Below are 24,131 nucleotides of genomic sequence, written 5' to 3'. Positions count from 1 at the left end.
TTTAACTTTAAAAAATTTGATGATTGAGGTGTATGCTATCAGCAATGTATATGAAACTGAAAATAGAATCATTTCAGCTATTTTTATTTTTATTTTATTTAATCGAAACCAATGTTTGTGTTTTTATATTTTTTATTTATAAGGGGTCTCATGTGGATAGAAATACTTGTCACCTGTTCATCACTTTTTTTTTGCTGCCTTAATGTGCCTTGCATTTTTCTTTCAGTGATGAGTTTAATAAATGAAAAGTATATATTTCTACTACTCTATGTTAATAAAAGTTTGTTTAGTTATTTGTCCAACAGATGAATAATTATATCATTGTTCAGATTCTCAAATTAATTACAATTACAGGGGATTGAGTTACCAAGCCATTATTCAAATCCGGTATTAGCCAATCAAATTGTCTAAGCAAATTGTACTGAAAGACTAATGTACTAAATTATATTGACAAACCATCTAACATACAGCTAAGAAAAGATATAAACACACAATATACAAACCATCTAACATACAGCTAAGATAAGATATAAACACACAATATACTTTTTAACACTAAAACTGCTTAAGAGATGAAACAATTATGTTGAGGAGAAAAAAAAGTATGATGCTTTTAACAATCAGTGTGAATGTTAACTGCAAATATGCAACCAGAGAACAATTATTGTAGTGTCAAGTAATTTAACGTTGTATTATCAAATTCATTACAAAGGAAAACAATTTGATGTATACCTGGTCTTGGATGTTGACAGCATTGTTGCTAACAATGAAATGGCAAATTTCTTCAGCAGTTTTTTTCCCTGCAATCTATGAAATAAAACATATAGATCAATATGCATTCAGTTACATTTTTTATTAAAATACATATACTATAGTAAACATAGACAATAACTTACATTCCATGTTGTATTAAATTACAACCATTATAATATAATATTATCATTATAATAATATTAGATTGCCCAAATAAATAAGTTTTTTTTCTTCTTGTCTTAAATTTTGTATTTACATTAATTTTGTAGACATATTTTTATAGAAAAATTTTAATAAAATTTGTATTTAATTAATTTTTTTATATTTAATTTTATATGAGGGGTAGCTGACTTGTTGATTTACAGCAATGTATTTTTCTTAAGCTGCCCCTGACCAGCATTTTTCATCTCTATGTTGTATTGTATGTCAAACTCAAATAATTAAATCAAAACAATCACATCAAATGAGCCAACAGCATAGAAGCACTACAGTGATTATTTTGATCCATTGTAAAGCTGCTTTCACATCGCGCCCGGATTCGGTTCAGCGCCGTGAGAAAATATCGCGAGCGTTGAGCGCGCTTTCACATCGTGCACGAATTCGGTTGTTTGTGTCACGTACGTTTATTTTGAATTCAACCAAGTGGAACCAACATTGCAATTTTTGCAATGGAAATCTTTGACAGCGATAGCGATGATCTTGCAATGCTTAGCCTCTGGCTAAACAAAAAACGCGAACGACAATGGGTCAACATTGTCAATAAAAAAAGAAAGACGCATGGTCAGTTCGAAACTTTAGTCAGAGAAGATCTTGAAGTGGATCCCGACAAATTTTTTAATTTCTTTAGGTAAGTCTCTAGGCTAACTCATCTACTGTTTAGTGTGTGTGTCGATGTCATGAACTTAATTGTTAATTATAGCCTAGTCCGACGGTCAATTGCAACAATATTATGTCATGAGTTTTTTCCGTTATCTTTTTAACTGAATGTGAATAGTTTTTATAATGATAATGATTTGAGCTTAATCTTAACTAGGCCTAGGCCTATATATATTGTCGCGTTAAGTTCTTTGTTAGTTAGGCCTTATATTTTTCAAACTTAGTGTTTATGATATAGGCCTATGTTAGGCCTATACATTGTGTGTCAATGGAAGGAAATAAATGAATGAACAGGGTAGACGATTAGGCCTACAATGTCATAAGCTTATTAGTTTTTGTAACCTGTAACACCTATTATTGTAGGCCATATAAAATCTACTAAAATATTGATTTCTGTTGATATTACAACTTGTCTGACTGACTTACTGCATTCATCATTTTTATGTTTTTATGTTTGTATTCTCTTCCAGAATGACTCAAGTTCAATTTGAGATATTATTTGATTTAATTAAGGATGACATCTCAAAAACAGATACAAATTTCAGAAAGAGCATCACACCCAGAGAGCGCCTAGCAATATGTCTAAGGTACGTAAGATTTGATTCTGCTAGTAGTGCAATTTTTATTGACCTAATATACTGCTCCAAGTGTGTACTAGCCTATAGTAAAACATGATACGATATAGAAAGCCATGTGGGTAACACCTCGCATCTTTATTAAGTGATGCGCACGATACTTAAACCTTTGTAATAAAAAAAACCCCAATGTCAATGTTTAGTGCTTATGAAGAGCCGCGCTAAGTAGGACATTTATGATAACTGTACACATAGAAAAAAGGCGTTTTTATGCAGACCTACATTGAGTTTATATATTTTTTGTATATCTTTCTCTAGATTCCTTGCCTCAGGAGACAGTTATACCTCTCTGCATTACAATTTCCGTGTAGGAATTAGCACAATAAGCGCGATAGTCTTGGAGGTGGCAGATGCTATCTGGAAAAAACTCCAACCAGTATATATGGCCCCGCCTACTAAAGATGAATGGGCCGACATATCAGCCGATTTTGAAAGACGGTGGAATTTCCCAAACTGCGTCGGAGCCATTGACGGGAAGCACGTAACAATCAAAGCCCCTGGCAATTCTGGTTCCCTATTTTATAACTACAAGGGAACCTACTCCATTGTGTTAATGGCCTTAGTAGATGCAAATTACAATTTCATCTGTGTAGACGTTGGCAACTATGGTTCTAGCAGTGATGGAAGAATTTTCTCTAGAATGCAATTAAAAATTGCTTTAGAAGAAAATACTTTAGGCATACCACCACCTAAAGTTTTACCAGATATGCCAGAGTTGGGTCCAGTGCCCCATGTGATTGTAGGGGATGAAGCATTCCCCCTCAAAACAAACGTCATGAGACCATACCCAGGTAATAAGACAGACTGATTTTTATTTTATTATTTATTGCGGTGGCAGGTCTAAAAAAATATAGCAATACTTTGTTGACACCAACACATCATAAAGAATTATTAAATAGAATTATTTATATTTCAGGTAAAAAACTTGACAGAGAAAAAAGGATATACAACTACCGCCACAGCCGTGCTAGGCGAATCTCTGAAAATGTCTTTGGCATCCTGGCCAACAAGTTTCGCATTTTTCATCGTAAGCTGGAGCTGAAGCCGGCCAACGTGGACAAAGTTGTACTGTGTGCAACAGTCCTGCATAATTTTATACGTAAAACGGGGCCAACACCAATGGGGTCAGATGATCCAGATATATCATCAATAGAATCAGTAGAAGGCCTACTCAGTTTGGAGCACAGTGGGTTCCACAGTAGCAAAGACGCTATTGACGTCCGAGAAAAACTGTGTAAATGGTTCAGTTCTGATGTTGGTATTGTCTCGTGGCAGGACCGTTTATGTTTTGGTCATGCGGCAGCAAACTGAATAAAATATGCCAACCTAAACGAAAGTACACAGTATACCAAACAGCAAGATGTGTGCTACTACTGTATTTAATAATCAAAATCAAATTATACTAGTACATATGTTAAAGCCCCCTTCACTACGTTTTTTAGATCTAATTTAAGATCACAAACTATATTTAATGTAAAAATAATACTATATGGTCCTATTGCGATAACTTTTTTCGTCTTTAAACGGTTAAAAATGTGAAAAATAAGTTGATTCTAATAATTATAGCGGCCCGCTATAAATCCCAAAATGCATTGCGCGCGGATTGATATTTTTGTTTTTCACCTGTAATTTGCCCACTTTTCGATCGATCGTGAGGCCAAAACAAATGGAAGACTCCTAACTTTTCAGCGAAAATACCGGGTAGTGCATTGTTTCTCACTTTTTATCATAATTTACCATAAAACGTACATTTAAGACAAGGAATGACATGGTTTAATGTTTTTAAAGTGATATATATGTATTATTTTCCAAAAAACGTCCAAAATTGCAGGGAAGGGGTCTTTAAGATCTGTCTACACTATCAAACTAGTGTAAATGAAGAAAGTGTGATGTGCCCAAATATGGTAGTTATATGACGTCAACATGTCCATATATGGGCATATCACATTTTCTTTGTCACGTAAAGTTTGATAGTGTAGACAGAGCTTTAGAAATGCTATTATTTTAATTTCTATTCTTCACATTGTGCAAGTTCAGTCTCAATCTCAAAAATCGCATCGCTAATTACCTTTTTAATTTGGATTTGTTTCACTTTTGGGAAGGTTTCAACAGTTTTGAATGCAGATTCAAAAAAATATGCTAATGCATTTTTCTCTCCTGCCTTTTTCCCTGAAAAATAATCAATTAATACAGCATTCACATCTTCATTTTTGGCTAATTTTCTTTTTGCGGGAGTATGTTTTGGTTTTGAGGTACTGGGAATATCACCCTCATTAATAATTTCCGATGATGTTCCTTCTTGATCGTCTTGAATAACCTCACGACCATCCAATATAGCAGTGAGAAGATTTTCGCACTCATCCGGCAAATTGAAATTACTGGTGCTTCTGTAAAACATTAAAAGCAAATGATCAAGGTTATTTGCAAATTCATGTCTCTGTGCATCCTCCATCTGTTCTCACTATATAATAAGTCAGAAAGTTTTGGTGTAAAATTGATGTGAACACTTATATTAATTTATTTTAAATGTAGTCGACAACTATATTTGGTCATAGTGGAGGGGAGTTTATTCAAAGATGTAAAGTAGAATGAGTTATAATACCTTCTTGTACTGACAAATCCATTTAAAAATTGCATTTGGTCAGCCCACTTATACTTTCTAAGCTTTCCAGCCAGTCCCTGCCCACTGCGACTCATTTGTCCAACTTTTCTTAAGTATGCAACATAGGCATCCTTGATATTTGTAAACTTCTTAGATAATATTTGACCTGAAAAAAGGGGATGTTTATAAATTAAAAATGTTGCAAGCAATACTGTTGGGATAATTTGATACAGTACATAACTATTGATAAATGACATGGCAATCAGTTTCTGTTATATTTATAGATACAGCTTTAATAAAGTTGTTTTATTGAACACAATGTAAACAAATTTTGCCATATTTTTTTTGGTCCATGCTACTACAGCATTTTTAAAACAATTTATCCAATCCAAGTACATCATCAATCATTGACCAACAAAATATATATAATATTACTGTATGTGTAAAGAGTTACATCTATACAGTCAAACAATTTTGATAAGTCAAGCTTAATTTACTGTTTTATACATAATTTAATACATAACACATTAAGGTCAAACTGAGAGGCTTACCAGATTCAACTCCAACTTTAATAGCGATTTCATCCCACACATCATTTTTATGTCGAACATCTTTGTATCGCTTGTCTGACAGATCATATAGGACGCTATTCTTTTCCACTTCTATGATTAGTTGTTCAGTCTGTTCTTCTGTAAGGGCCATTTCTAAATAATAACGGTAGTTTAAAAAATATATTAATTGAATAGAAAGGTGTATAGTACTAGATACCTAACTATATAACTTGCTACCAATACTTAATACTCAATTATTATTATTGCACTTGTCTTTTGTCAAACTCAGTTGGGATAAGCAGAAGGAAGACTGAAAATTAAACCCCCATCACTTATGAAAAATATATAGGCCAAGGTTGTTTTTTGGGAGGGATTAAACCAAAAAAGAAACAATAAAAAACATTTGTTTTAAAATCAAAGACACTAGGCCTAGGGTATAGCCTAGGCCTACTAGAAATAATTTAGATAAGCAGGATTATCATTTTATTTAACAAAGGTGGTCTATCCAGATGGCTGAAGCTGATCATTAGAGACCCTCACTAGCCTAGCCTACTTACAATCGTCAATATAATAATTCCTAGGCTAGTCAATAAAAACAGTTGACATAAAAATAAATCAGGCCTCATAGGCCCTAAATAAAATATGGGCCATATCAGATCACAAAATAATATTAATAATTAATAAAAGACATCCATTATTAACAAGTAGCCAGGGGGGCCTATCTATAATCTAAATAAGGCCTCTAGCTAGGCTAGCCTCTAGCTAGGCCTAGCCTAATAGTTATAATAATTCTATTCGCAGTAACTAGCCTAGGCTAGGCCTAACTTAGCCTAGGTCCCTAGCTAGGCCTAGGGTAGGCCTAGCCTAGTTTCCTTGTTAAATTTATAAAAAAACATTAGGCATATTATTAGGCTAGTTAGGCCTACCTCTAGCTAGGCTAGGCTATAGCCTACCTTTTTTAGATACAGAGCAGAGACGAGAGTACAAAGTCAAGCGGGATGTAGGCCTAGAAGCGACCCAACGGTATAACTAAATTAATAACTAACTAACCTAGGCCTAATGCTAGGATGAAAACAGCGCGCCTACCGACCTACCGTCTGATGATGGTTGCATGGAGATCAGATCGCGCACTAACTACTAGCCTATAGCGTACTGCTAGCTGCTGTAGCTAGCAGGCCTAGGCTAGGCTAGGCCTACACTAGCCTAGTTAGTAACTAACTAGTATTAATAACAGAAATATACTTATCTTAATAATCTAAAGTATGATTCCAGCTAATTGCAGGATACGGCTATGCTTTAAAAAAAAACAATTGTTCGAGCAAATAACACTAAAAAAGGAAAGGGGCTCCACCAAAATTCACGTCGCACATTGATTTTATGATCGTGGCGCGGAAAAGAGCAGACAACCTCTCCTCCTCCTCGCAAGAAAGGTCATTCATGCTCGCTTTTGATTGGTCGAAAGAAAAAAATCGTACGATTTCAGAAAAGAAATGGCTTCGTGATCCATCGCTACGAATTCGGAGCCCGAATCAGGTACGGATTCAAATCGTACGAATTTGGTGTGAACGACCTTATGCTTTACCACTGAACCCATTTTCCACGATAATTTTCTCAGGCCACCGGACCGAATCCGGGCGCGATGTGAAAGCAGCTTAATACTGTAATTTTTTCACTATTTAATTTATTTAGTTACTTGTTTTAGTTCTCTTTTGATTCCATAACATAAGCTAATAGAACAATTTATTAAGTTGTTAATGTGATAATGTTGCTATAATTGTTGCTGGTTAAATGCTATTATCCTAAAACAGTGTAAACTTGCCTACCTCAAGACCATTTTTTGCACAAAGATTAACCAGCCATTCATGGAGATCCATTGTATTGCTAAACTGAAAGAAAATACAAAAAAAATGTATAATGCTTGTTTAAGTTATAAAAAAAAACAATTTTTCAATTCAAATAAAAATATTTTATATTAAAGTAAACTGCATTAATAAATACACAGCTTCTTTTCACAGACATAAAAACATGATGATAATATTGTGAGTTATTTGAATACTAGTGGTAGATACTTAATGATAAAAAGAAACTTGTGTGACAGCTCATCACAATGGCAAAGAATGAAGCAATCATTGGGATCATCTGCAGATTGTGGCTTTAAACTCAACCTAAATACTATCCCTTCCTCTAATGTTGACAGCTCATCACAAGGGCAAAGAATGAAGCAATCATTGGGATCATCTGTAGATTGTGGCTTTAAACTCAACCTTGGAGTGGAGCTGTGGCTTGGTGGTTATGATGCTTGGCTACCAATCTAAGGGTCCTGGGTTCAAGTCCTGTCATATGTCAGGGTTTTTTTCTCATGACAATTTACAACTCCACTCCCAAAGACTTAATAATAAGTCTTTGTTTATGTAGAGCATCTTGTGTATATGTTTGTCTTGTGAAATTATTAAATAGTTTATCCATCCTGTAATTGGCGGGTTACTCGCTGTTGGATGAGTATGAAATAAAAAAATAAAAAAATAAAAAAATAAAACCTATATACTATCCCTTCCTCTAATTGAGTAAATAAATGTCTCATCTATCAACACTTTCCTCAACCAATGCCTCCTCTATCAATGAATAATATAATAATTCTAGCTCTACAAGTAGGTAATGCTGAAATGCAAACAAATCTAAAATATATAATGCTTTTTCTATATTAATACTTGAATGCAAATTGTTGTACAAAAGACCAACACTTTTATCTGATAACCAGGGCAATTCAATATATTCTGTAAAATTTACACCATATTGTTGTCTTTGTTTTATAATAATTAATATAGTTGATTAGAACTACAAACCCACGTGAATTACCATTTTGTAGGTAAAAAAAACAAGTGTATCAAGGTACCTTATGTAAAAACAATGATTGGTTAAGGTCTTCTGAAAATACAATGTATTTTTACTTGGAATTATTAAAAATACTCAAACACTGAATAAGATGAGGTTCATACAAAGTATTAATAAATAAAAATGTTTGATTAAAATCATTTCATTATGATACATGGCTTGGAAGGTATACAATCTACAACTTAAGTCAAGAAATTCCATAATCAGTTTAACATTAGTTGAGTTTATCAGATTTGTTTTTACATTTTCAATAGATTGGTTTGAGATGCTATTTTATCATTTTGTAGTTTAATACAGAGAGGCACTGTGAGGATCAAGGGCTAGTTTCGGCTCTGATGTAAATGTAAATAGCTCACGTACAGGGGTTCGGAATTTGGGAATTATGGAATGTTTATATGTCCAGACATTTTTTACTGGGGTACTGTTTTTATTCAGAGGATTCAAAACAGCTCTAGACCACCAGCCAATATCATGTAACAAGTACAGCTGAACTCTGGGATTCCCTTTTAAAACGCATACTGTCTCATGTACAGTTAAAAACGGGTGAAATAAAGTAAAATGCGATCCAACATAGGTTTCTTTGTGATTTTTATTATGACAATTTTACATTTCGTGAATCTATATACATGTTGAATAATGCTCTTGAAACCGGTTTGACTATAAAACCAAATATAATGCACAAATCAAAAAAAGATGATAACAGTATGTTCTTACTATATACAATTAGGTATTGAATAAATCCATTATTAAACAAGTCATTAGTAGTTATAATCAGAGACAAGAAAAAATCTAACCAACTGAATGTTTACAGGCAAAACAAAAGCTAATGATCATATGAACTATTAATACAAAGAAACTAATAAAGTTGTTCTATATATGTACAAATTCAATTCAATGACATACAGCATGACAACAAGATTATTCTACCTATGAAGTTAAACAACTATAAGAAAACTAAAATGTATACATTAGATAACCAGCTGCTGAGTCAGCCAATAGGCATCTTGATTGAAGCATATTTTGATTCCAATAAATGAAGCTACTATTAAATATATTATAAACAGTTATATTCTGTACTTTGCTTGATAATAATAAAATAATACAGCAAGTCAGAAAATTCGCAAATTAAAAAAAAAAGCGTTCATTGTTTGTTGCTTTTGTAAATTCTACAATAATAATAATAACCAAACATTTATATAGACCAATTTCAAAAAGATTATCAAAGGCACATTCTATCATGAAATTTCTATCATAAATAAATTTGATTTTATACTGTTTGAGATCGCATGAATTTTTTAAATGATAGCAATTGCATACGGTAATAGGCTGTAATTTATTTTTATAATAATTCAAGCTACAGTAACAATAAAATATGTTATTAAATGTTTAGAAAAAATATAAAAGTTGTTTAACCACATTCGGACAATTTAATTACTCTGTCGTAACGTACAGTCTAAGAAGAGGGATCATATGACTTCATGGCACATGCAAGAAAACGTCCTTTAATGATGGTATGCAAGATAGTGGACAACAATCGTTAAAAATCCTGGAAGCATGACAAGCACATCAAAGTTCAATTGCGCCAGATACATTTAACATCCTAACAATACATCCCAGATAGATGCACGAGACAATGTGTTCATGACAAGCACATCAAAGTTCAACTGCGTCAGATACATTTAACATCCTAACAATACATCCCAGATAGATGCACCAATGTGTTCATGAATCAACATTTTGTATTAAGCATATCATTTTATTTTGAGAACTTGGAGGAACTATTTAACTGGAAAACAATGGTGAGGCCGAATGGAGGAACTTAAAAAGTTTTGTTTAACTGGAAAACACCATTCGAAAATGAAAAAAATCGAAAATTCATTTTAGGTCCATTTTAAAGACACTAGACTTGTGCTTTTTTTACTTATGGTCACACACTACATTTTATGAAAAAGTTAATACTATATACATATTTAATCAGTTAAGAAATGTAAAAAATAAGTTGATTCTTATCATTTTAGCAGCCCGGTATAAATCCCAACATGCATCGCGTGCGGATTGATATTTTTATATTTTTGTTATAAAATACTTCGACCGATCGCATGAAAGGGAAAACAATTATAAGAACCGTAAATTTTCAGCGGAAATACCAGTTCTTCCCCAATTTGTATTAATGGATTCTGCCAAAGAAGGAAAGACAATTCAGCAACAAGACATCGTCAGGCTAGGCCTATTATATAGCGTACGATGTTCGTAGGTTACTGCTGTTTACCATCTATAGGCCTACAAAAGTCAAAACTAAGCCTACTATTAAGCTAGGCCTAGAAACGTCTACAAGAGAACTACTACTTAGGTAGTCCATTGTTTTTCTCTTTTTATCGTAATTAAAATGCACATTTAAGACAAGAAATGACCTGGTTTAATGTTATTCAAGTTATATGTATGCATTATTTTTACAAAACATAAACAAGTGCAGGTTTACTAGTGTCTTTAAGTAAAATGTCTATTTCGTAAATTACCAGATCTACACACAGGCACAGTCAATAGTCTATGATACAGGTATGTACCCGTAAACTTAAATTTCCCTAAAAAACTACTCTAAAAAGCCCTTGCAATAGTCAAATTAATGTTTTGATCTATTTTGATACTGAGATTTTTACTTTCTTTAATGATCTGGCCCAGGCATTCAATCTTAAAATCATCAAGTCCTCCTCCAGTCGGAAAACTGATGTGATAGACATCAATCTATTATAGTTAGGCCTACAGCATGAACCTAGGTCCAGGAGGAGAGCAGGACACACGCGCCGGCCTAGGAGGAGAGTTGCATCCTACTGTCTGTACTTACGGTCTAAAATATTCTTGTCTTTTTGGTAGTGTTAGAATGGCCCAGCTAGTCCAGTAGGGCATATCATTACTCTTTTCTCCTAAACAGTCATCGTGCTTACTTAAAGTTAACCGTACTAAAATATGTAAAATAACTAGGCCTAGCTAGACTGACACGTGTTTGATTCTTGAAAACTTTCCACATGTGTTACGACTAATAACGACGACCGCTGCATGCCGATTATACGTAATCAGTCGACCATAAAGATGACCTGCAATAATCTTGAGAAGACGTACCTTGGAAATTACTGACGTGACGTTGGCCTAATTCCATGGGAGTCCATGCGAATACTAATAATAATATAATTATAAATCCATATAATAATGATTTAAAAAGTAATACCGACGTGTAGGCCTACTTTCTCGAACACCACATGGGCTTTATTCTCGAATAAATACGGTAGTCATACGAATGTAGGCCTAATATCTAAAAAAAGGATCATGGTTGAGATTACTGCAAGTCAGAACTACATGTACTAAATGTAATAAATTGCAGACATTTATAAGAAGGTTGTGGCCTATTAATTAATTATTATTAATATCACAGGCTTACTAAAAAGACGTGAGAAAATGTAAACAATATTTAAAATCGTTTTGTTTTTTCGGATTTAAAATATAAAGTTATACATAACCAAAATTCATCTAATTCATCACAATTAATCGAAGATATCTTATATGACCACAAGTTAAGGTTGTTTTAGAATATTCTAAAATATATACGTGGTGATGACGCTTTTTTCTTTTTTCATACTGCAGGACACATCACTCCTCCAAAGCTCTCCATTTCTATCTTTTTCTATTGTCAGTTGCTTTTATATTTGCTCAGGTTATCTATCATCACAGTTTGAGTTCGTCTTTTTTCTTTTTCCCTATCGCTCCATAGCATGGGTTGATACTTATCATAGTTCTTTTAATCATATGCCCTATTCATATATTGACATTGTTATTTTCTGTATACGTACTTCTCATCTATCATTACCATTAATCACTAAAATCATCTTTCGTTTTTATTTCAATAATTATACTATCAGTATCATAGCATGTTTACATTTTCTCTATACTGGTACTTCACCTTAAAATATTATTATTATAGTAAAAGTGATACATTAAACTTTTCTGTAAATTAATATGGCCATTTCACAATAACTTAATCGTTTTATTTATTTTGTAAGCAGTGATTCCATCAGGAAATATATTTAAGGTTGTCAAGTTTGGTTTACTATACTATTTCCTTTCATCTTCATTCTCCCTATACCTACACTGGTTCTAAGTCGTACATCTTACTATACTATTTCCTTTCATCTTCATTCTCCCTATACCTACACTGGTTCTAAGTCGTACATCTTTCATTGTTTTACCAAATACCAAATTGTTCATGAGTTTGAATAAGTATTGTTCGAACCCACGGCGTTACTTATTTTTCGCAATTCCATTTTAAGATGTATGTTAATCGGCCTGCTACTCTGTTTAAATTCTATTATAGGATGTACAGTAGGCCTATCTTTTCTGTTTCATACCTAATACGATTTTATCTCTTAGTGTACACGAGACAAAGAACAAGAGACAAAGAAAAAAAAAACAATTTATACAGCATCTTCTTCTGTCATATAGCTTTTTTGACGGACTGTCGAATACGGGTTCATATTCGATGGTTGAAATCACAACTACGCATGCGCTCAACGATAAAAATACAATACATAAACAACGCGCGCGTAGAAACATCAAACAGGTAATACGAGATATATTACCCTTCTGATCCGCTTGACTGAGTAAATGGGCGTAATACGGAATTATATCTCATACATAATTATTGACCAATCGGATTACAGAATTCACGTACACTAAGAGATAGAATATATATGGCTTTTGACCAGATTGTGACAATGATCACTTTTGATAATTAAAAAAAACCACGTTTTAAATATTGCAATTTTATTCCGTAAAAAAAAGCGACACAAGCGCTGTATACCTTGAAAACGCGGCCAAATTGTGCAAAAACCCCCATTTCCAGCGTGTTTTTTAGTTCTCTCCACTAATAATCGTCGGATGTATCTGGTTCAAACGGTAAAATGTTTAAAAATGAAAGCTTCATATATTTTCATAAATCACATAACTTAAATATGTGTTATCTCGTCGGAAATCACAATTTTGCTACCTTTTACAGTGTAGCCACCCATACTTCGACGCGTAGAGTCCATGCACTTAAAAAAAATTATATTGCGTGTCCGCCGTCGAGAGGGACTAGCAGGTCTTCAACCCGATTGTAAATTGGCTATACAAATATCACATCTAATTATACATTTAAAATCACATATCATTTTAAAGTCCAAATATTGAGGAAACTAAAAAGTCTAATTTTGTTTTATATAATTAAACAAAACATGATATTTAATTGGTAAAATAATTGGGTGTCCATGTAAATTTGACTAGCGCAGCGAGACAGATTCACACGGTTTACACACATATGCCTGGTAACTTTCATTATATCAGATTGTAATCGTAACACAAGTAGTGCAGATAGGGTTTTGTGTAACAACGGTTATCACATATTTACCATTTGTACAGTATGCATTAACATTGCTTTACTCTACTATTAAACTTGTGTTTGAATTATCTGATCCCGTGTTCATGACACCGCTATAATGTGACTATCCTATCAGTAATGTAAGCGTCCAAATCTTCAAGCGGTAAACAACTGCGTACGAAGTCTGCAGTGAAATTACTGTAGCGTGAAAGCTGCGAACACTGCAGTTTGTGCACTGAATTAAACTGTATAGTGTACCTCTTATCGTTCGTTCGTTCCCCTAACGGGGTTTTATTTCCATAATATTTAGGCCTCTGGCCCTTATATTACATACAAATCATACAATAATATTTCCTGGTTGGGTTGCAAAATAATATTTTCTATTTTCGTAAGCTAGATAAACAAAATTTGCTAAATCTTTGACTACTCTAGTGTTGTACATTAAAAAATAAAACTTATTTAAACAAGGGAACGTGTGATAAAAATTAGGAATATATAAGTTTCTGAGTTCGGAATAATATGGACAGACTAACATAAAATGAAATAAATTCGTCTGCAATAGAATTCATATTGCATAATTTAGATAAACGGTTTTGAAGTGGAATTTTGTTCCATCTTCCCTTTTCTATTTCCAAATCTAACACTCCTAAACGAAATTTTGTGAATATATTTTTACGTTTCCAATCTTTTAAGTGTAACAAATGATAACTTATTTCAATTTTAAGCTAGGGATTATCAATATCATACAGTTTACTAAATATTTAGGGCTAATCATTGGTTGCGGTGTTAAAATTCCTGGAAACATTTGTGTGAACAAAACTAGATCGAATTGCTGTCATGAGTACTGATTTGTTGGGCCGTGATTTCAGACGCCTAAGTGATCTATCTAGACTTATTTTTTCGCATAAATGCACTATACCTATCAGATACACTTGACTTGTGTCGTATAACAAATAAATATCTGTACTGTAATAGAGTTACACTGAAGTTAGTATTACAACCTCGTCAATAAAAAAACAAATATGTACTGTATATGTTTATTCACCTATTTATGAAAACGCATACTATAAAGTTTCCTTTGTCTGTAAAATGACGTAATCATCATAATGCACATTGTTTACAGGAGTAATTAGAAACCAAATTGTAGTTGGAGAAAAGAAACTACGAAGCATGTTTATGTTATGTTGTGTGCCGTTATGTTTTCACCATTGACAGCCATTGGAGTGGAGCTGTATCATGGAGGTTGGTGTTTGCCTTACAATCCCAAGGTCCGGGGTTCAATCCTGATTTAGTGCCGCCATATATGGTTATAACTCACACTCTTTCACTCCCTAAGCCTCAAACGAGACTTAGGGCGCGTTTATACAACACGCTATTACACGCATATTCTACACGCCTACGAGAAGTGTGTTGTATGACAACAAAGAGATTCCGTGTAATGAGATTTTAATTGCAAAAAAGGCTACAGTACTTGGCTGAATCCTAAAATTTGGTGGATTCCCGGTCGCCGTTACCGTGTTGGAAGTGTCCTCAGGGTATATTTTGACCTCTCGTTAAAACAGGTCGTAATATCAATCATGTCATGCGACGTCTAACAAGATTGGGCCCATTTATTGCTGTTTCGCTGCCAGCAATCATCCTCCTACCACGTCTTACGCCTAGCCTGGTAGGGCCAACTCGTACTCGTAGTGGTGGTAGGCCTCTATAGACTATCGTTTCCCACTCCAAACAGAATAAAAAATAACATCGCAAAAATGGCATCTTCTTCCATAGTGTATAGATGAAACAATGAAACCCTTAAAATAACTTTTATTAATTTAAATGAACCGAGAACAAAATAAACAACAATGCAAACGTGAACGAATACAATAATGAAAATGGTAAAAACCGCGCGAATACATCGGACAGCGAGGAGGCGACGATGATTTGTTGACAACAACCCAGTCAACAATTCAATTCAAGCGATCAACGATTTGACCTTTTATCCTAGCATGCACTGCGTGTTGATGAAACTTCCGGTACAACATGGTATCGTGACAGCAAACGTTAAGGTGGGTTGACCTCGGTCCGAACAACACGCTAAAAATTTAAGCCGTGTTCAAATTTAGGGTGTTGTATAAACACGACCATAGTTTAACTGAATGATGCATATTATATACTCTACGATAATTGATTTTTTTTTTATATATTTTTTTTTCTATTCTTGTTTACGTAACCATGTATATATACCATATATACCAATATAACCAACGACAGCAACCAATGTTATATGATTTAGCACATTGTAAGGTATACGAAATGACCTACAGTATTACACTATCCTTGGCCCAGGCAGACCCCTCTAAAGTTTAACTAGAGACTCCCTTTACCATAAGTATACCATATGTAACCTTAGATATTGTAGATACCATCAGCAACCAACCTGTAATGAATATGAAATGGCCTATATATACAACCACTGCCTTGGTTGCTGGTGGTATCTACAATATCTAATCTAGGCCAGTTGGGGGAAGGGGGTCTCCAGTCAAACTTTAGGGTGTCTGGCACTTGCGGTGCAGCAGACAATTAGTCTGTCGTTACCCATTTAGTATTGTATGAACACAACTTGTTCATTTGGCATTAATTTTGAGTGGTACCTTACTATTCTATGCTAACCCCATTTTTAGGCCCTCCCTCAGCGGGTCTGATGGGCATTGCAGCAGACAAAATGTCTGTCGCTTGTGGTATTGGTATCACATCCACGTCAAACAGCGAAAATGGGACATTAAGTGTTCCGAGAGCCGTTTTCATTGTTTAAGTTAGCCGGAGCCTTTTTCGATTGGCTATAAATAGAAAGTTCCCGAGCATTTCGAGCGACGCGAGTTCTGACTTCCGTGTTTTATAGGCTGTCTAAATTTCCCTTTTAACGGATTTATATTAAATTATATTGTTGTTTGATTTATTTCTGTTTATTAAGAACATTTATATTAAACAAAAACCACAACAATAGCAATTTTAGTTGATTATGGATTAATTGATTCGAATTCTAAGATAAACGTCTAAGCCAAATGTAAACGTAAACAAAGCGAGTCATACGGCGAAAATAAAAAAGTGAAAACTAACTAATCTGTTAAAATAGCTAACATTAATTTGCAATTTTTAAATGAAATTCTGAAAACGCTATAATATAGTCTTATATGCATTTTCAAAGATTTCCAAATATAAGCTTGGGGTTATTTTTCAAACAAATTCTATAAGGAGTTGAAGATAGTGTATTTTGAGCGAAAGTGCGGTGCGCGTAGGCCTAGGAAGAGGCGGCAGGGCTGGAATACTCGTTTCCTTAGGCGACGAGAACGTCGGAAGATGCGCTCTATCACTGGGCTCTCGATTTTAGTTCTTGTTAAGTGGATGATGCAGAATCTTATAATATGGGCTTATAAATTTTAAAATAAAGTGCTGAACTTTCATTTTTCTTAAAATTAAGATTAGTGTGAAGTGAGGACTGTCTGCATGCCTGAACGGTTGACTTGGTAAAATACTGAAAAATCAGTAAATTAGTTAGGCCTAGCTAGGCTAATTAATTAATGTACAGTATATAATGTCATTATTTTTATGAATAGAGCTAAACCTACTAGTAGGCTTACTAGTAATCTCATAATAAATCTGTTAATGTCACCTGTCACTAACATATGATTTATTTAAGTACAGTATATGCTGAAAATGTTTACTTTTTATCGGAGCTAAATGAAATTTCATGGTTCCCTGCTTTTTATTATAATAATGGAGCAATAAATGAAATACAAATACACACCAATTAACATTTTAACTTTTAATATTATCACAAATTTCACCTTAAAAATCAGACAACAAGTTTTCTACATCAACTTAGCTAACATCTTTTGTACTAAGCCTAATCTTCGAAAAGATTTTCTTTACTGTAGTACTGTAGGCCTATTACCATTATTTATTTGCCGATTTGAAATGTACATTTAAACTTTATTAAACTACTGCACAACAACCAACCGCCACTTGAACCTTTAAATAAGTAAATTAGGATAAGTTAAAGTTTTTAAAAAATAAAATGTCTTTTTGGCAATACATCTATAGATATCCATTATTACAGTATTAATAGTGCTTTTTCACATTATATGCCAGAGCAATTAATATGACTCATAAGAAATTGTTGTTGATTTAATGCTATTTGTATTGAAGTATGTAGAACAATCCTCTGTGGTCTGTAAAAAAAAAACAACATTCAATTAATAATAATCATTATTTAATTATATTTGTATATTTTACTTATTTTCTTAGGCCTATAAACAACGCGCGCCCGACAATGAACACGCGCCAATAATGCACGCACTACCCCACTATAGGCTAAAGCCTGGCTCTCCTACTGTACTACTAGGCCTAGACTATATTGATTTATAAATAAAAAAAAAAGAGGCTTTGTAGAGTTTTATGATTAAAAACAGCTTTCCTGTATATTATATGTTGCCCTTATTAATTTACAAAACCAAATTTTTTATCTTATGGCGTAAAAAATGATTTTAGCTACAACCATGTGTTCCATTTTCAATAGTGAAATACCCAAGAAGGCACATGTTTAAGCAGCCATTAAAAAAAAATAAAAAATAACCCCAACGAGATTTTTTTATTAACTACTATTGAAAAATCAAATATTCAGAAACTATAAAACCCACCTTCTCAAAAAATTGCGTTGTTTTATTACAGCCTCAACAAATTAGACGAAATTTTAACATTCGAATAGCCTAAAATTGTTTAAAAAACATCGGTGTAATTCACCCTTGTTTCACACAAATATAATGGGTTCGTCGATTAAAAAACAATATCACGTGGTTCGTAGATGCCTTGTCAAAGGTTTTCATGAATTATTCATTAGTAAATAAAACCAAAAGTTCCAATTGGCCAGTTTGCAAAAACCTAAGATTTACTTTTCAAAACAAAATTGCTTCCGGGTAATTGTCCACGCTGTCTCGTGTGCAAAAACGATTGGCTGCCGATAGAGGGCTCACTACTTTTTGTCCCTGGTGAATCGAGTGTGGTATAAGGATGTCAATGGGCATCCCATGATAGTGAAATTAGGTGGTATCTCTCTCATCTAAAAAAATGTTAATTCCACAAGCACATAAACAAAATAAAAGTAATAGAAAACGTAAAAGACAGTTGATAATGATGACACACAAATCGAAAATACGATGTGGATGTATATAAATGCTTATAAATGCTTATAAATACTATCTAATTCAATTTGAGCGTATTTATTTGGGCCACTTCCTTGAATGTTGGTAAAGAGATGGAAACTTACGAATGGCCATTTGGTGGTCCCTGGACCTTAATTGACATACTTTATGTTAATGTACTCCCAATGCTAAACAAATTAATCTCGGTGACTGAGGGTCGACAAACGGTAGGGATTAATATTAATTTTATTTTATAATTTATCTCATCTTCATAACTTTCTTTCTGTTTAGGAAACTTATGCTTAACAAAGTCTTATTACAAGTCTTTGGGAGTGGAGTTGTAATTTGTCATTAGAAAAAATCCTGACATATGACAGGACTTGAACCCAGGACCCTTGAATTGGTAGCCACAACTCCACTCCATCAATTCTATAATATATAATATTCTATAATAATTCCTGGATGTCGAAAAGGTTTAGTTAGTCTCTGTCCGAAATTAAGTGCAGAAAATACAGTAAACTATAACTGTACACACAGCATATATACAATTCAACACACATGCTTAATAAGAGACACCGTAGATGCATACATACAGTATATAGTCCAGTAAAAATATGGTTGAACCTAGAACAAATTGCAACAGAATTTTTATTTTTTTTTATTTGGTTGATATGGTGAACATGAAGTGGGTTAATTAGCATAAATTCAAAATGGCCGCCATTTGCTATTTTAAAGCCCCATATCTCCTTAACGGTTGGATTTAGACCACCTATATGCATTACGAGTAGATATAAATGTGATATTAAACATTCTAACTGGCATATTTAAATTTCCATAGGACGTACCTATGACGTCATATGGTAGTTGTGACGTCATAAATTATATGTTATAAATGCTTAAATGACATTATACTACGCGAACAATTTAGAAACTGCAGAAAAACAAGTTTCCTAACATTCTCCTTGTTGAAATGAACATAATTTCCAAAGTTTACCAAAATCGGACCTCAGGAAGTGTGTTAATTAGCATAAATTAAAAATGGTCGCTATTTACTATATCATTTTGAAGCCCTATATCTCCTTAATGGTGGTTTTAGACCACCAAAGTGCATTGCGAGTAGATATAAATGTGACATTAAACTTCCCAATTAGCACATTTAAATTACCATATGACGTAAATATGACATCATAAGGTAGTTGTGACGTCATATTATTATGTTATAACTGCTTAAATGGCATTATCCCATGCTAAAAAATGTAGAAACTGCAGGAAAACAATTTTCTAACAATTTCCTGTTGAAATGAACATGATATCCTAAGTTCACCAAAATCAGACTTCAAGAGGGTCAATTAACATAAATTCAAAATACCATTTTGAAGCCCTGTATCTCCTTAGCGGTTGGGTTTAGACAGCCTATGTGCATTACGAGTAGATATACATGTAAAAACCATTGAAATTTATCATTAAGTTTCCATTTACAAAATCTTATGAAAATAGATATTCTACAGAACCGTATGAAAAGTGATCTTAAACTGTATTTCCGAAACTGATTTGTACTCAAGCGCACATCTTGTTTTGTGTTTTCTAAAACTACATCTTTTAGAACTTTATCTCTTTAAATTGGTAATGGAATAAAAAAAATATTGTAATGAGGCGATTGATTGTGGGTCAGGCTATTCAAACCCATCATTCCCACAAACTCATCTCAATTGAAATGAAAATGATAAATGTCATACTGTAGTTTTCTGTATAGTCAGCATCTCCATTCTGCTCTTTCAAATTTGCTATTTCATTGCATCTGTTTGGTGTCGATCATTTATGAGACAACAACTTTTTATGATGTTTTATATAATGTTTATCTTTTGAATGCTGTTTCCAAGATTCAATGAGCATATAACAAGGACACTTCATCCTAGTGTTAACTAGATGAGATGAGAACCATCAGTTAAAAGATACACATCAACGGAATCCAAAAAGGGGTTGTTAAGGTAATACAGTAATTTTCAAACTTGCCACTACTAATTACAGTATTTTATTTTTCGACAAGACAGTATTCAACTTCCTTGACAAAAAATGTCAGAAAAATGGAATAGAAACTTTGAATGCAGATGGGGATCTATTAAATATCTTACTTTGCCATAATTAAAAAAAGCGATTGCGTTTTAAGACAGAAGAAGCAAAAAATAGTGGAATAATTGGTACTTAAAGAAAACATCTTAAGGAGCAAATTTGCAACATCTTTGTAATGCTCTGCACTTGCAAAGAAACAGGGGGATGCATTCTATTCTAAGCAAGAACTGTTTGGTCCAAAATTTAAAAAGACATCAGAAAAGCCAATGAAGTAGACTTGCTGTGCCTACATGTATGGTGGAAGTATTTTGACGGCGCCAACATTACATTTTCTATGTATGTACTTTGGATTGGAAACTTACTGTGATCCAACTCCATATTTAGGATGGGGTCGAATTATTAAATCCCAGACTCATTACTTAATTAAGAATCCTATTTTTTTAAATATATATGAGATATATGAGATATATATGCAGTTATAAAAAGTTGCAGTTGCAGAAAATTAACTGGAATGTTCTATTGCATGTTGTGAAGGGTGGCCGAATAACTTCTGATACCCATGATCTTAACCTTGATGTGGTAAATGTTCTACTATTTCCCCTTAGAATAATGCCAATTGAGATATGACATCATAGGTACGTTATATGGCAATTATATGCTAATTATAAAGTTTAATATCACATTTATATCTACTCTCAATGCACTTAGGTGGTCTAAAACCAGGCGTTAAGGAGATATGGAGCTTCAAAATGGTATGATAAATAGCGGCCATTTTGAATGTATGCTAATTAACCCACTTCCTGACGTCCGATTTTGGTAAACTTTGGAAATAATGTTCATTTTAACAAGGAGAATGTCAAGAAACATGTTTTCTTGCAGTCCCTAAATTGTTCGAATAGTATAATGTCATTTAAACAGTTTATAACATAATATATGACGTCACAACTACCATATTACGTCATAAGTACGTCATATGGAAATTTAAATATGCTAATTAGAATGTTTAATATCACATTTATATCTACTCGTAATGCACTTAGGTGGTCTAAATCCAACCGTTAGAGAGATATGAGGCTTCAAAATTAGCAAATGGCGGCCATTTTGAATTTATGCTAATTAACCCACTTCCCGATGTCCGATTTTGGTAAACTTTGGATATGATATTCATTTGAACCATATTTACCAGACAAAACAAAAAAAAATTCTGTTGCAATTTGTTCTAGGTTCACCCTATTTTTGACTTATCTTTACTGGACTAATACTAGTACTACTAGTTCTATTGTAATATTTATTCATAAAAGATTCACACATGCTTAATAAGAGACACCGTAGATGCATACATACATACAGTATAGTTCTATTGCAATATTTATTCATACAATATTCACACATGCTTAATAAGAGACACCGTAGATGCATACATACAGTATAGTTCTATTGCAATATTTATTCATACAATATTCTCACATGCTTAATAAGTGTCAGTCAAGCTTTCTCGTCCTGGTGGCCCCGTTATTGGAATATTAAAACTGTTCTTGTAATTAGGCCTATGGCAACAAAATGTTATTTGTGGTACATTGTATAAGTTTAGATTTTCAATTATTTTCAAATGTTTATAACTGACTAAGATCGGTTGGGACGGCTGTTACGACCTATAATACTAAATCACTGGTCGGTTGCTCGATACGAATGTTATAATTAGGTACTGTCCCACCCTAAAATTATTTAATTGTTGTAAGACAATGACGTGTGCGATACCATGCAAATAAACACAATTGTATATTTTGTTGATATTTGATTCAATGTTTCAACTTAGGGGTGATGATTGTCGTCAATTTGTTGCTACTCACGCCGAATGAACTAGTAGAAGTGTGAATAATCTCGTTCTAAACATATAGAGTAATATAATGTAGAAATAACATACCTTTTATCTGCTAACCAATTGAACATAAAATCACTATAAAGTAAAACGATTAAATCCAAATAATTGTATTTGAAAGTAGCCTGGGTAGCGTTTGTAAACTTGAATAACACTGTAAACTTACATAGAACTAAACTTGACTTGAACAATCTTGAGACAGGATAATATCCGCTAATAACCTCTGACTTGGACGAGATGGTAGCAGCAACTGTAAACTTACAATCCATAGAACTAGGCCTAAACTTGACTTGAACAATCTTGAGACAGGATAATATCCACTAATAACGCGATGGTAGCAGCAACTGTAAACTTACATAGAACTAAACTTGACTTGAACAATCTTGAGACAGGATAATATCCACTAATAACGCGATGGTAGCAGCAACTGTAAACTTACATAGAACTAAACTTGACTTGAACAATCTTGAGACAGGATAATATCCGCTAATAGCCTCTGACTTGAAGGTCGTGTTTATACAACACCCTCAATTTGAACATGGCTTTAATTTTTAGCGTGTTGTTGGACCGAGGTCAACCCACCTTAACGTTTGCTGCATGTCAGTGGGACAGCCAGTCGACAAATCGTGTCAAATTTCGACTCGGAGAGGGCGCCCTACTTTTCTAATTTAGTTCAAAATTGCTAAATTTTAGGGTATTGGAAAAACACAATATTTGTAAATTTAGCTGGTTATCGGAAAAATATTGTTAGTGAAATAAATTCATAAATGGTTTTAATATATTGTTATGTAAAATTAAATGTATTTGAACAAAACGATAATCTGTAATTTAACGGCAAAATCAACCAATGTCTTTTTTCCGAAATTGTACCCTAGAAAATCGTTAAAATAAAATATTTAGAAAAATTGAACAGTCCTGAATTTAAAATCCCTGTTAGAAAAATTAATAATCTACAGAATACGATATTAAGATACAAAATTCGGTGGTTGGGATGCAGCTCCGACTATTCAAACTAAAGGTACCACTATTTGTTCCATCGAAAACTAGCGAAACCGCCATTTTGTAAACACATCGTCATCGTGTTTATGAATTTATTTATAGCGAACGATATACGCGATGTTTATAATTGTCCGCGTATAAGAATTCATATAAATAAATACATTCCAATACAACGTATATTATTTACTTGTTTATTTATCACAGTATACATTTTAGTTGAGGAATATTTATCATAACTATTATAATAGCTTTTATACGAGTCCGAGGCCTAGCCCTATTAGCGAGCG

General features: G+C 33.3%; 2 protein-coding genes and 2 long non-coding RNA genes across 4 annotated transcripts; 1 reads left to right on the top strand and 3 right to left on the bottom strand.

The window, feature by feature from the left end:
• Nucleotides 1-731: 731 nt before the first annotated feature.
• LOC140045071 (uncharacterized) lies at nucleotides 732-23,085 on the bottom strand. The gene is made up of 3 exons (XR_011844540.1): nucleotides 23,012-23,085; nucleotides 7,241-7,303; nucleotides 732-807 (listed from the first exon to the last, which is right to left on the bottom strand). It is a non-coding gene; the product is annotated as an uncharacterized lncRNA (long non-coding RNA).
• LOC140043312 (uncharacterized) lies at nucleotides 1,416-3,627 on the top strand. The gene is made up of 4 exons (XM_072087814.1): nucleotides 1,416-1,600; nucleotides 2,100-2,216; nucleotides 2,523-3,055; nucleotides 3,181-3,627. Exons 1-4 carry the CDS (start codon nucleotides 1,422-1,424, stop codon nucleotides 3,573-3,575), a joined length of 1,224 nt encoding a protein of 407 aa, XP_071943915.1. The 5' UTR covers nucleotides 1,416-1,421; the 3' UTR covers nucleotides 3,576-3,627.
• Nucleotides 3,730-6,113, bottom strand: LOC140043734 (uncharacterized). The gene is made up of 3 exons (XM_072088218.1): nucleotides 5,418-6,113; nucleotides 4,867-5,032; nucleotides 3,730-4,651 (listed from the first exon to the last, which is right to left on the bottom strand). The coding sequence occupies exons 1-3, from the start codon at nucleotides 5,566-5,568 to the stop codon at nucleotides 4,276-4,278; spliced, it is 693 nt and encodes a 230-aa protein (XP_071944319.1). The 5' UTR covers nucleotides 5,569-6,113; the 3' UTR covers nucleotides 3,730-4,275.
• LOC140043733 (uncharacterized) lies at nucleotides 17,853-18,738 on the bottom strand. The gene is made up of 2 exons (XR_011844379.1): nucleotides 18,396-18,738; nucleotides 17,853-17,927 (listed from the first exon to the last, which is right to left on the bottom strand). It is a non-coding gene; the product is annotated as an uncharacterized lncRNA (long non-coding RNA).
• Nucleotides 23,086-24,131: the final 1,046 nt, after the last annotated feature.

Source organism: Antedon mediterranea, chromosome 3 (genome assembly GCF_964355755.1).
Source record: "Antedon mediterranea chromosome 3, ecAntMedi1.1, whole genome shotgun sequence".
Classification (NCBI taxonomy): Eukaryota; Metazoa; Echinodermata; class Crinoidea; order Comatulida; family Antedonidae; genus Antedon; species Antedon mediterranea.
The sequence above is the reverse complement of the archived record's forward strand: the minus strand, read 5'-3'. Positions and strand labels throughout refer to the sequence as shown.

Coding starts and splice junctions, on each gene's coding strand:
- LOC140043734 (XM_072088218.1), bottom strand. CDS start 5,568: ATGGCCCTTACAGAAGAACAGACTGAACAACTAATCATAGAAGTGGAA. Junction 5,033..5,417: donor TAAAGTTGGAGTTGAATCTG/GTAAGCCTCTCA, acceptor CCCTTTTTTCAG/GTCAAATATTATCTAAGAAG. Junction 4,652..4,866: donor GGATTTGTCAGTACAAGAAG/GTATTATAACTC, acceptor AATGTTTTACAG/AAGCACCAGTAATTTCAATT.
- LOC140043312 (XM_072087814.1), top strand. CDS start 1,422: ATGGAAATCTTTGACAGCGATAGCGATGATCTTGCAATGCTTAGCCTC. Junction 2,217..2,522: donor CGCCTAGCAATATGTCTAAG/GTACGTAAGATT, acceptor ATCTTTCTCTAG/ATTCCTTGCCTCAGGAGACA. Junction 3,056..3,180: donor CGTCATGAGACCATACCCAG/GTAATAAGACAG, acceptor TTTATATTTCAG/GTAAAAAACTTGACAGAGAA.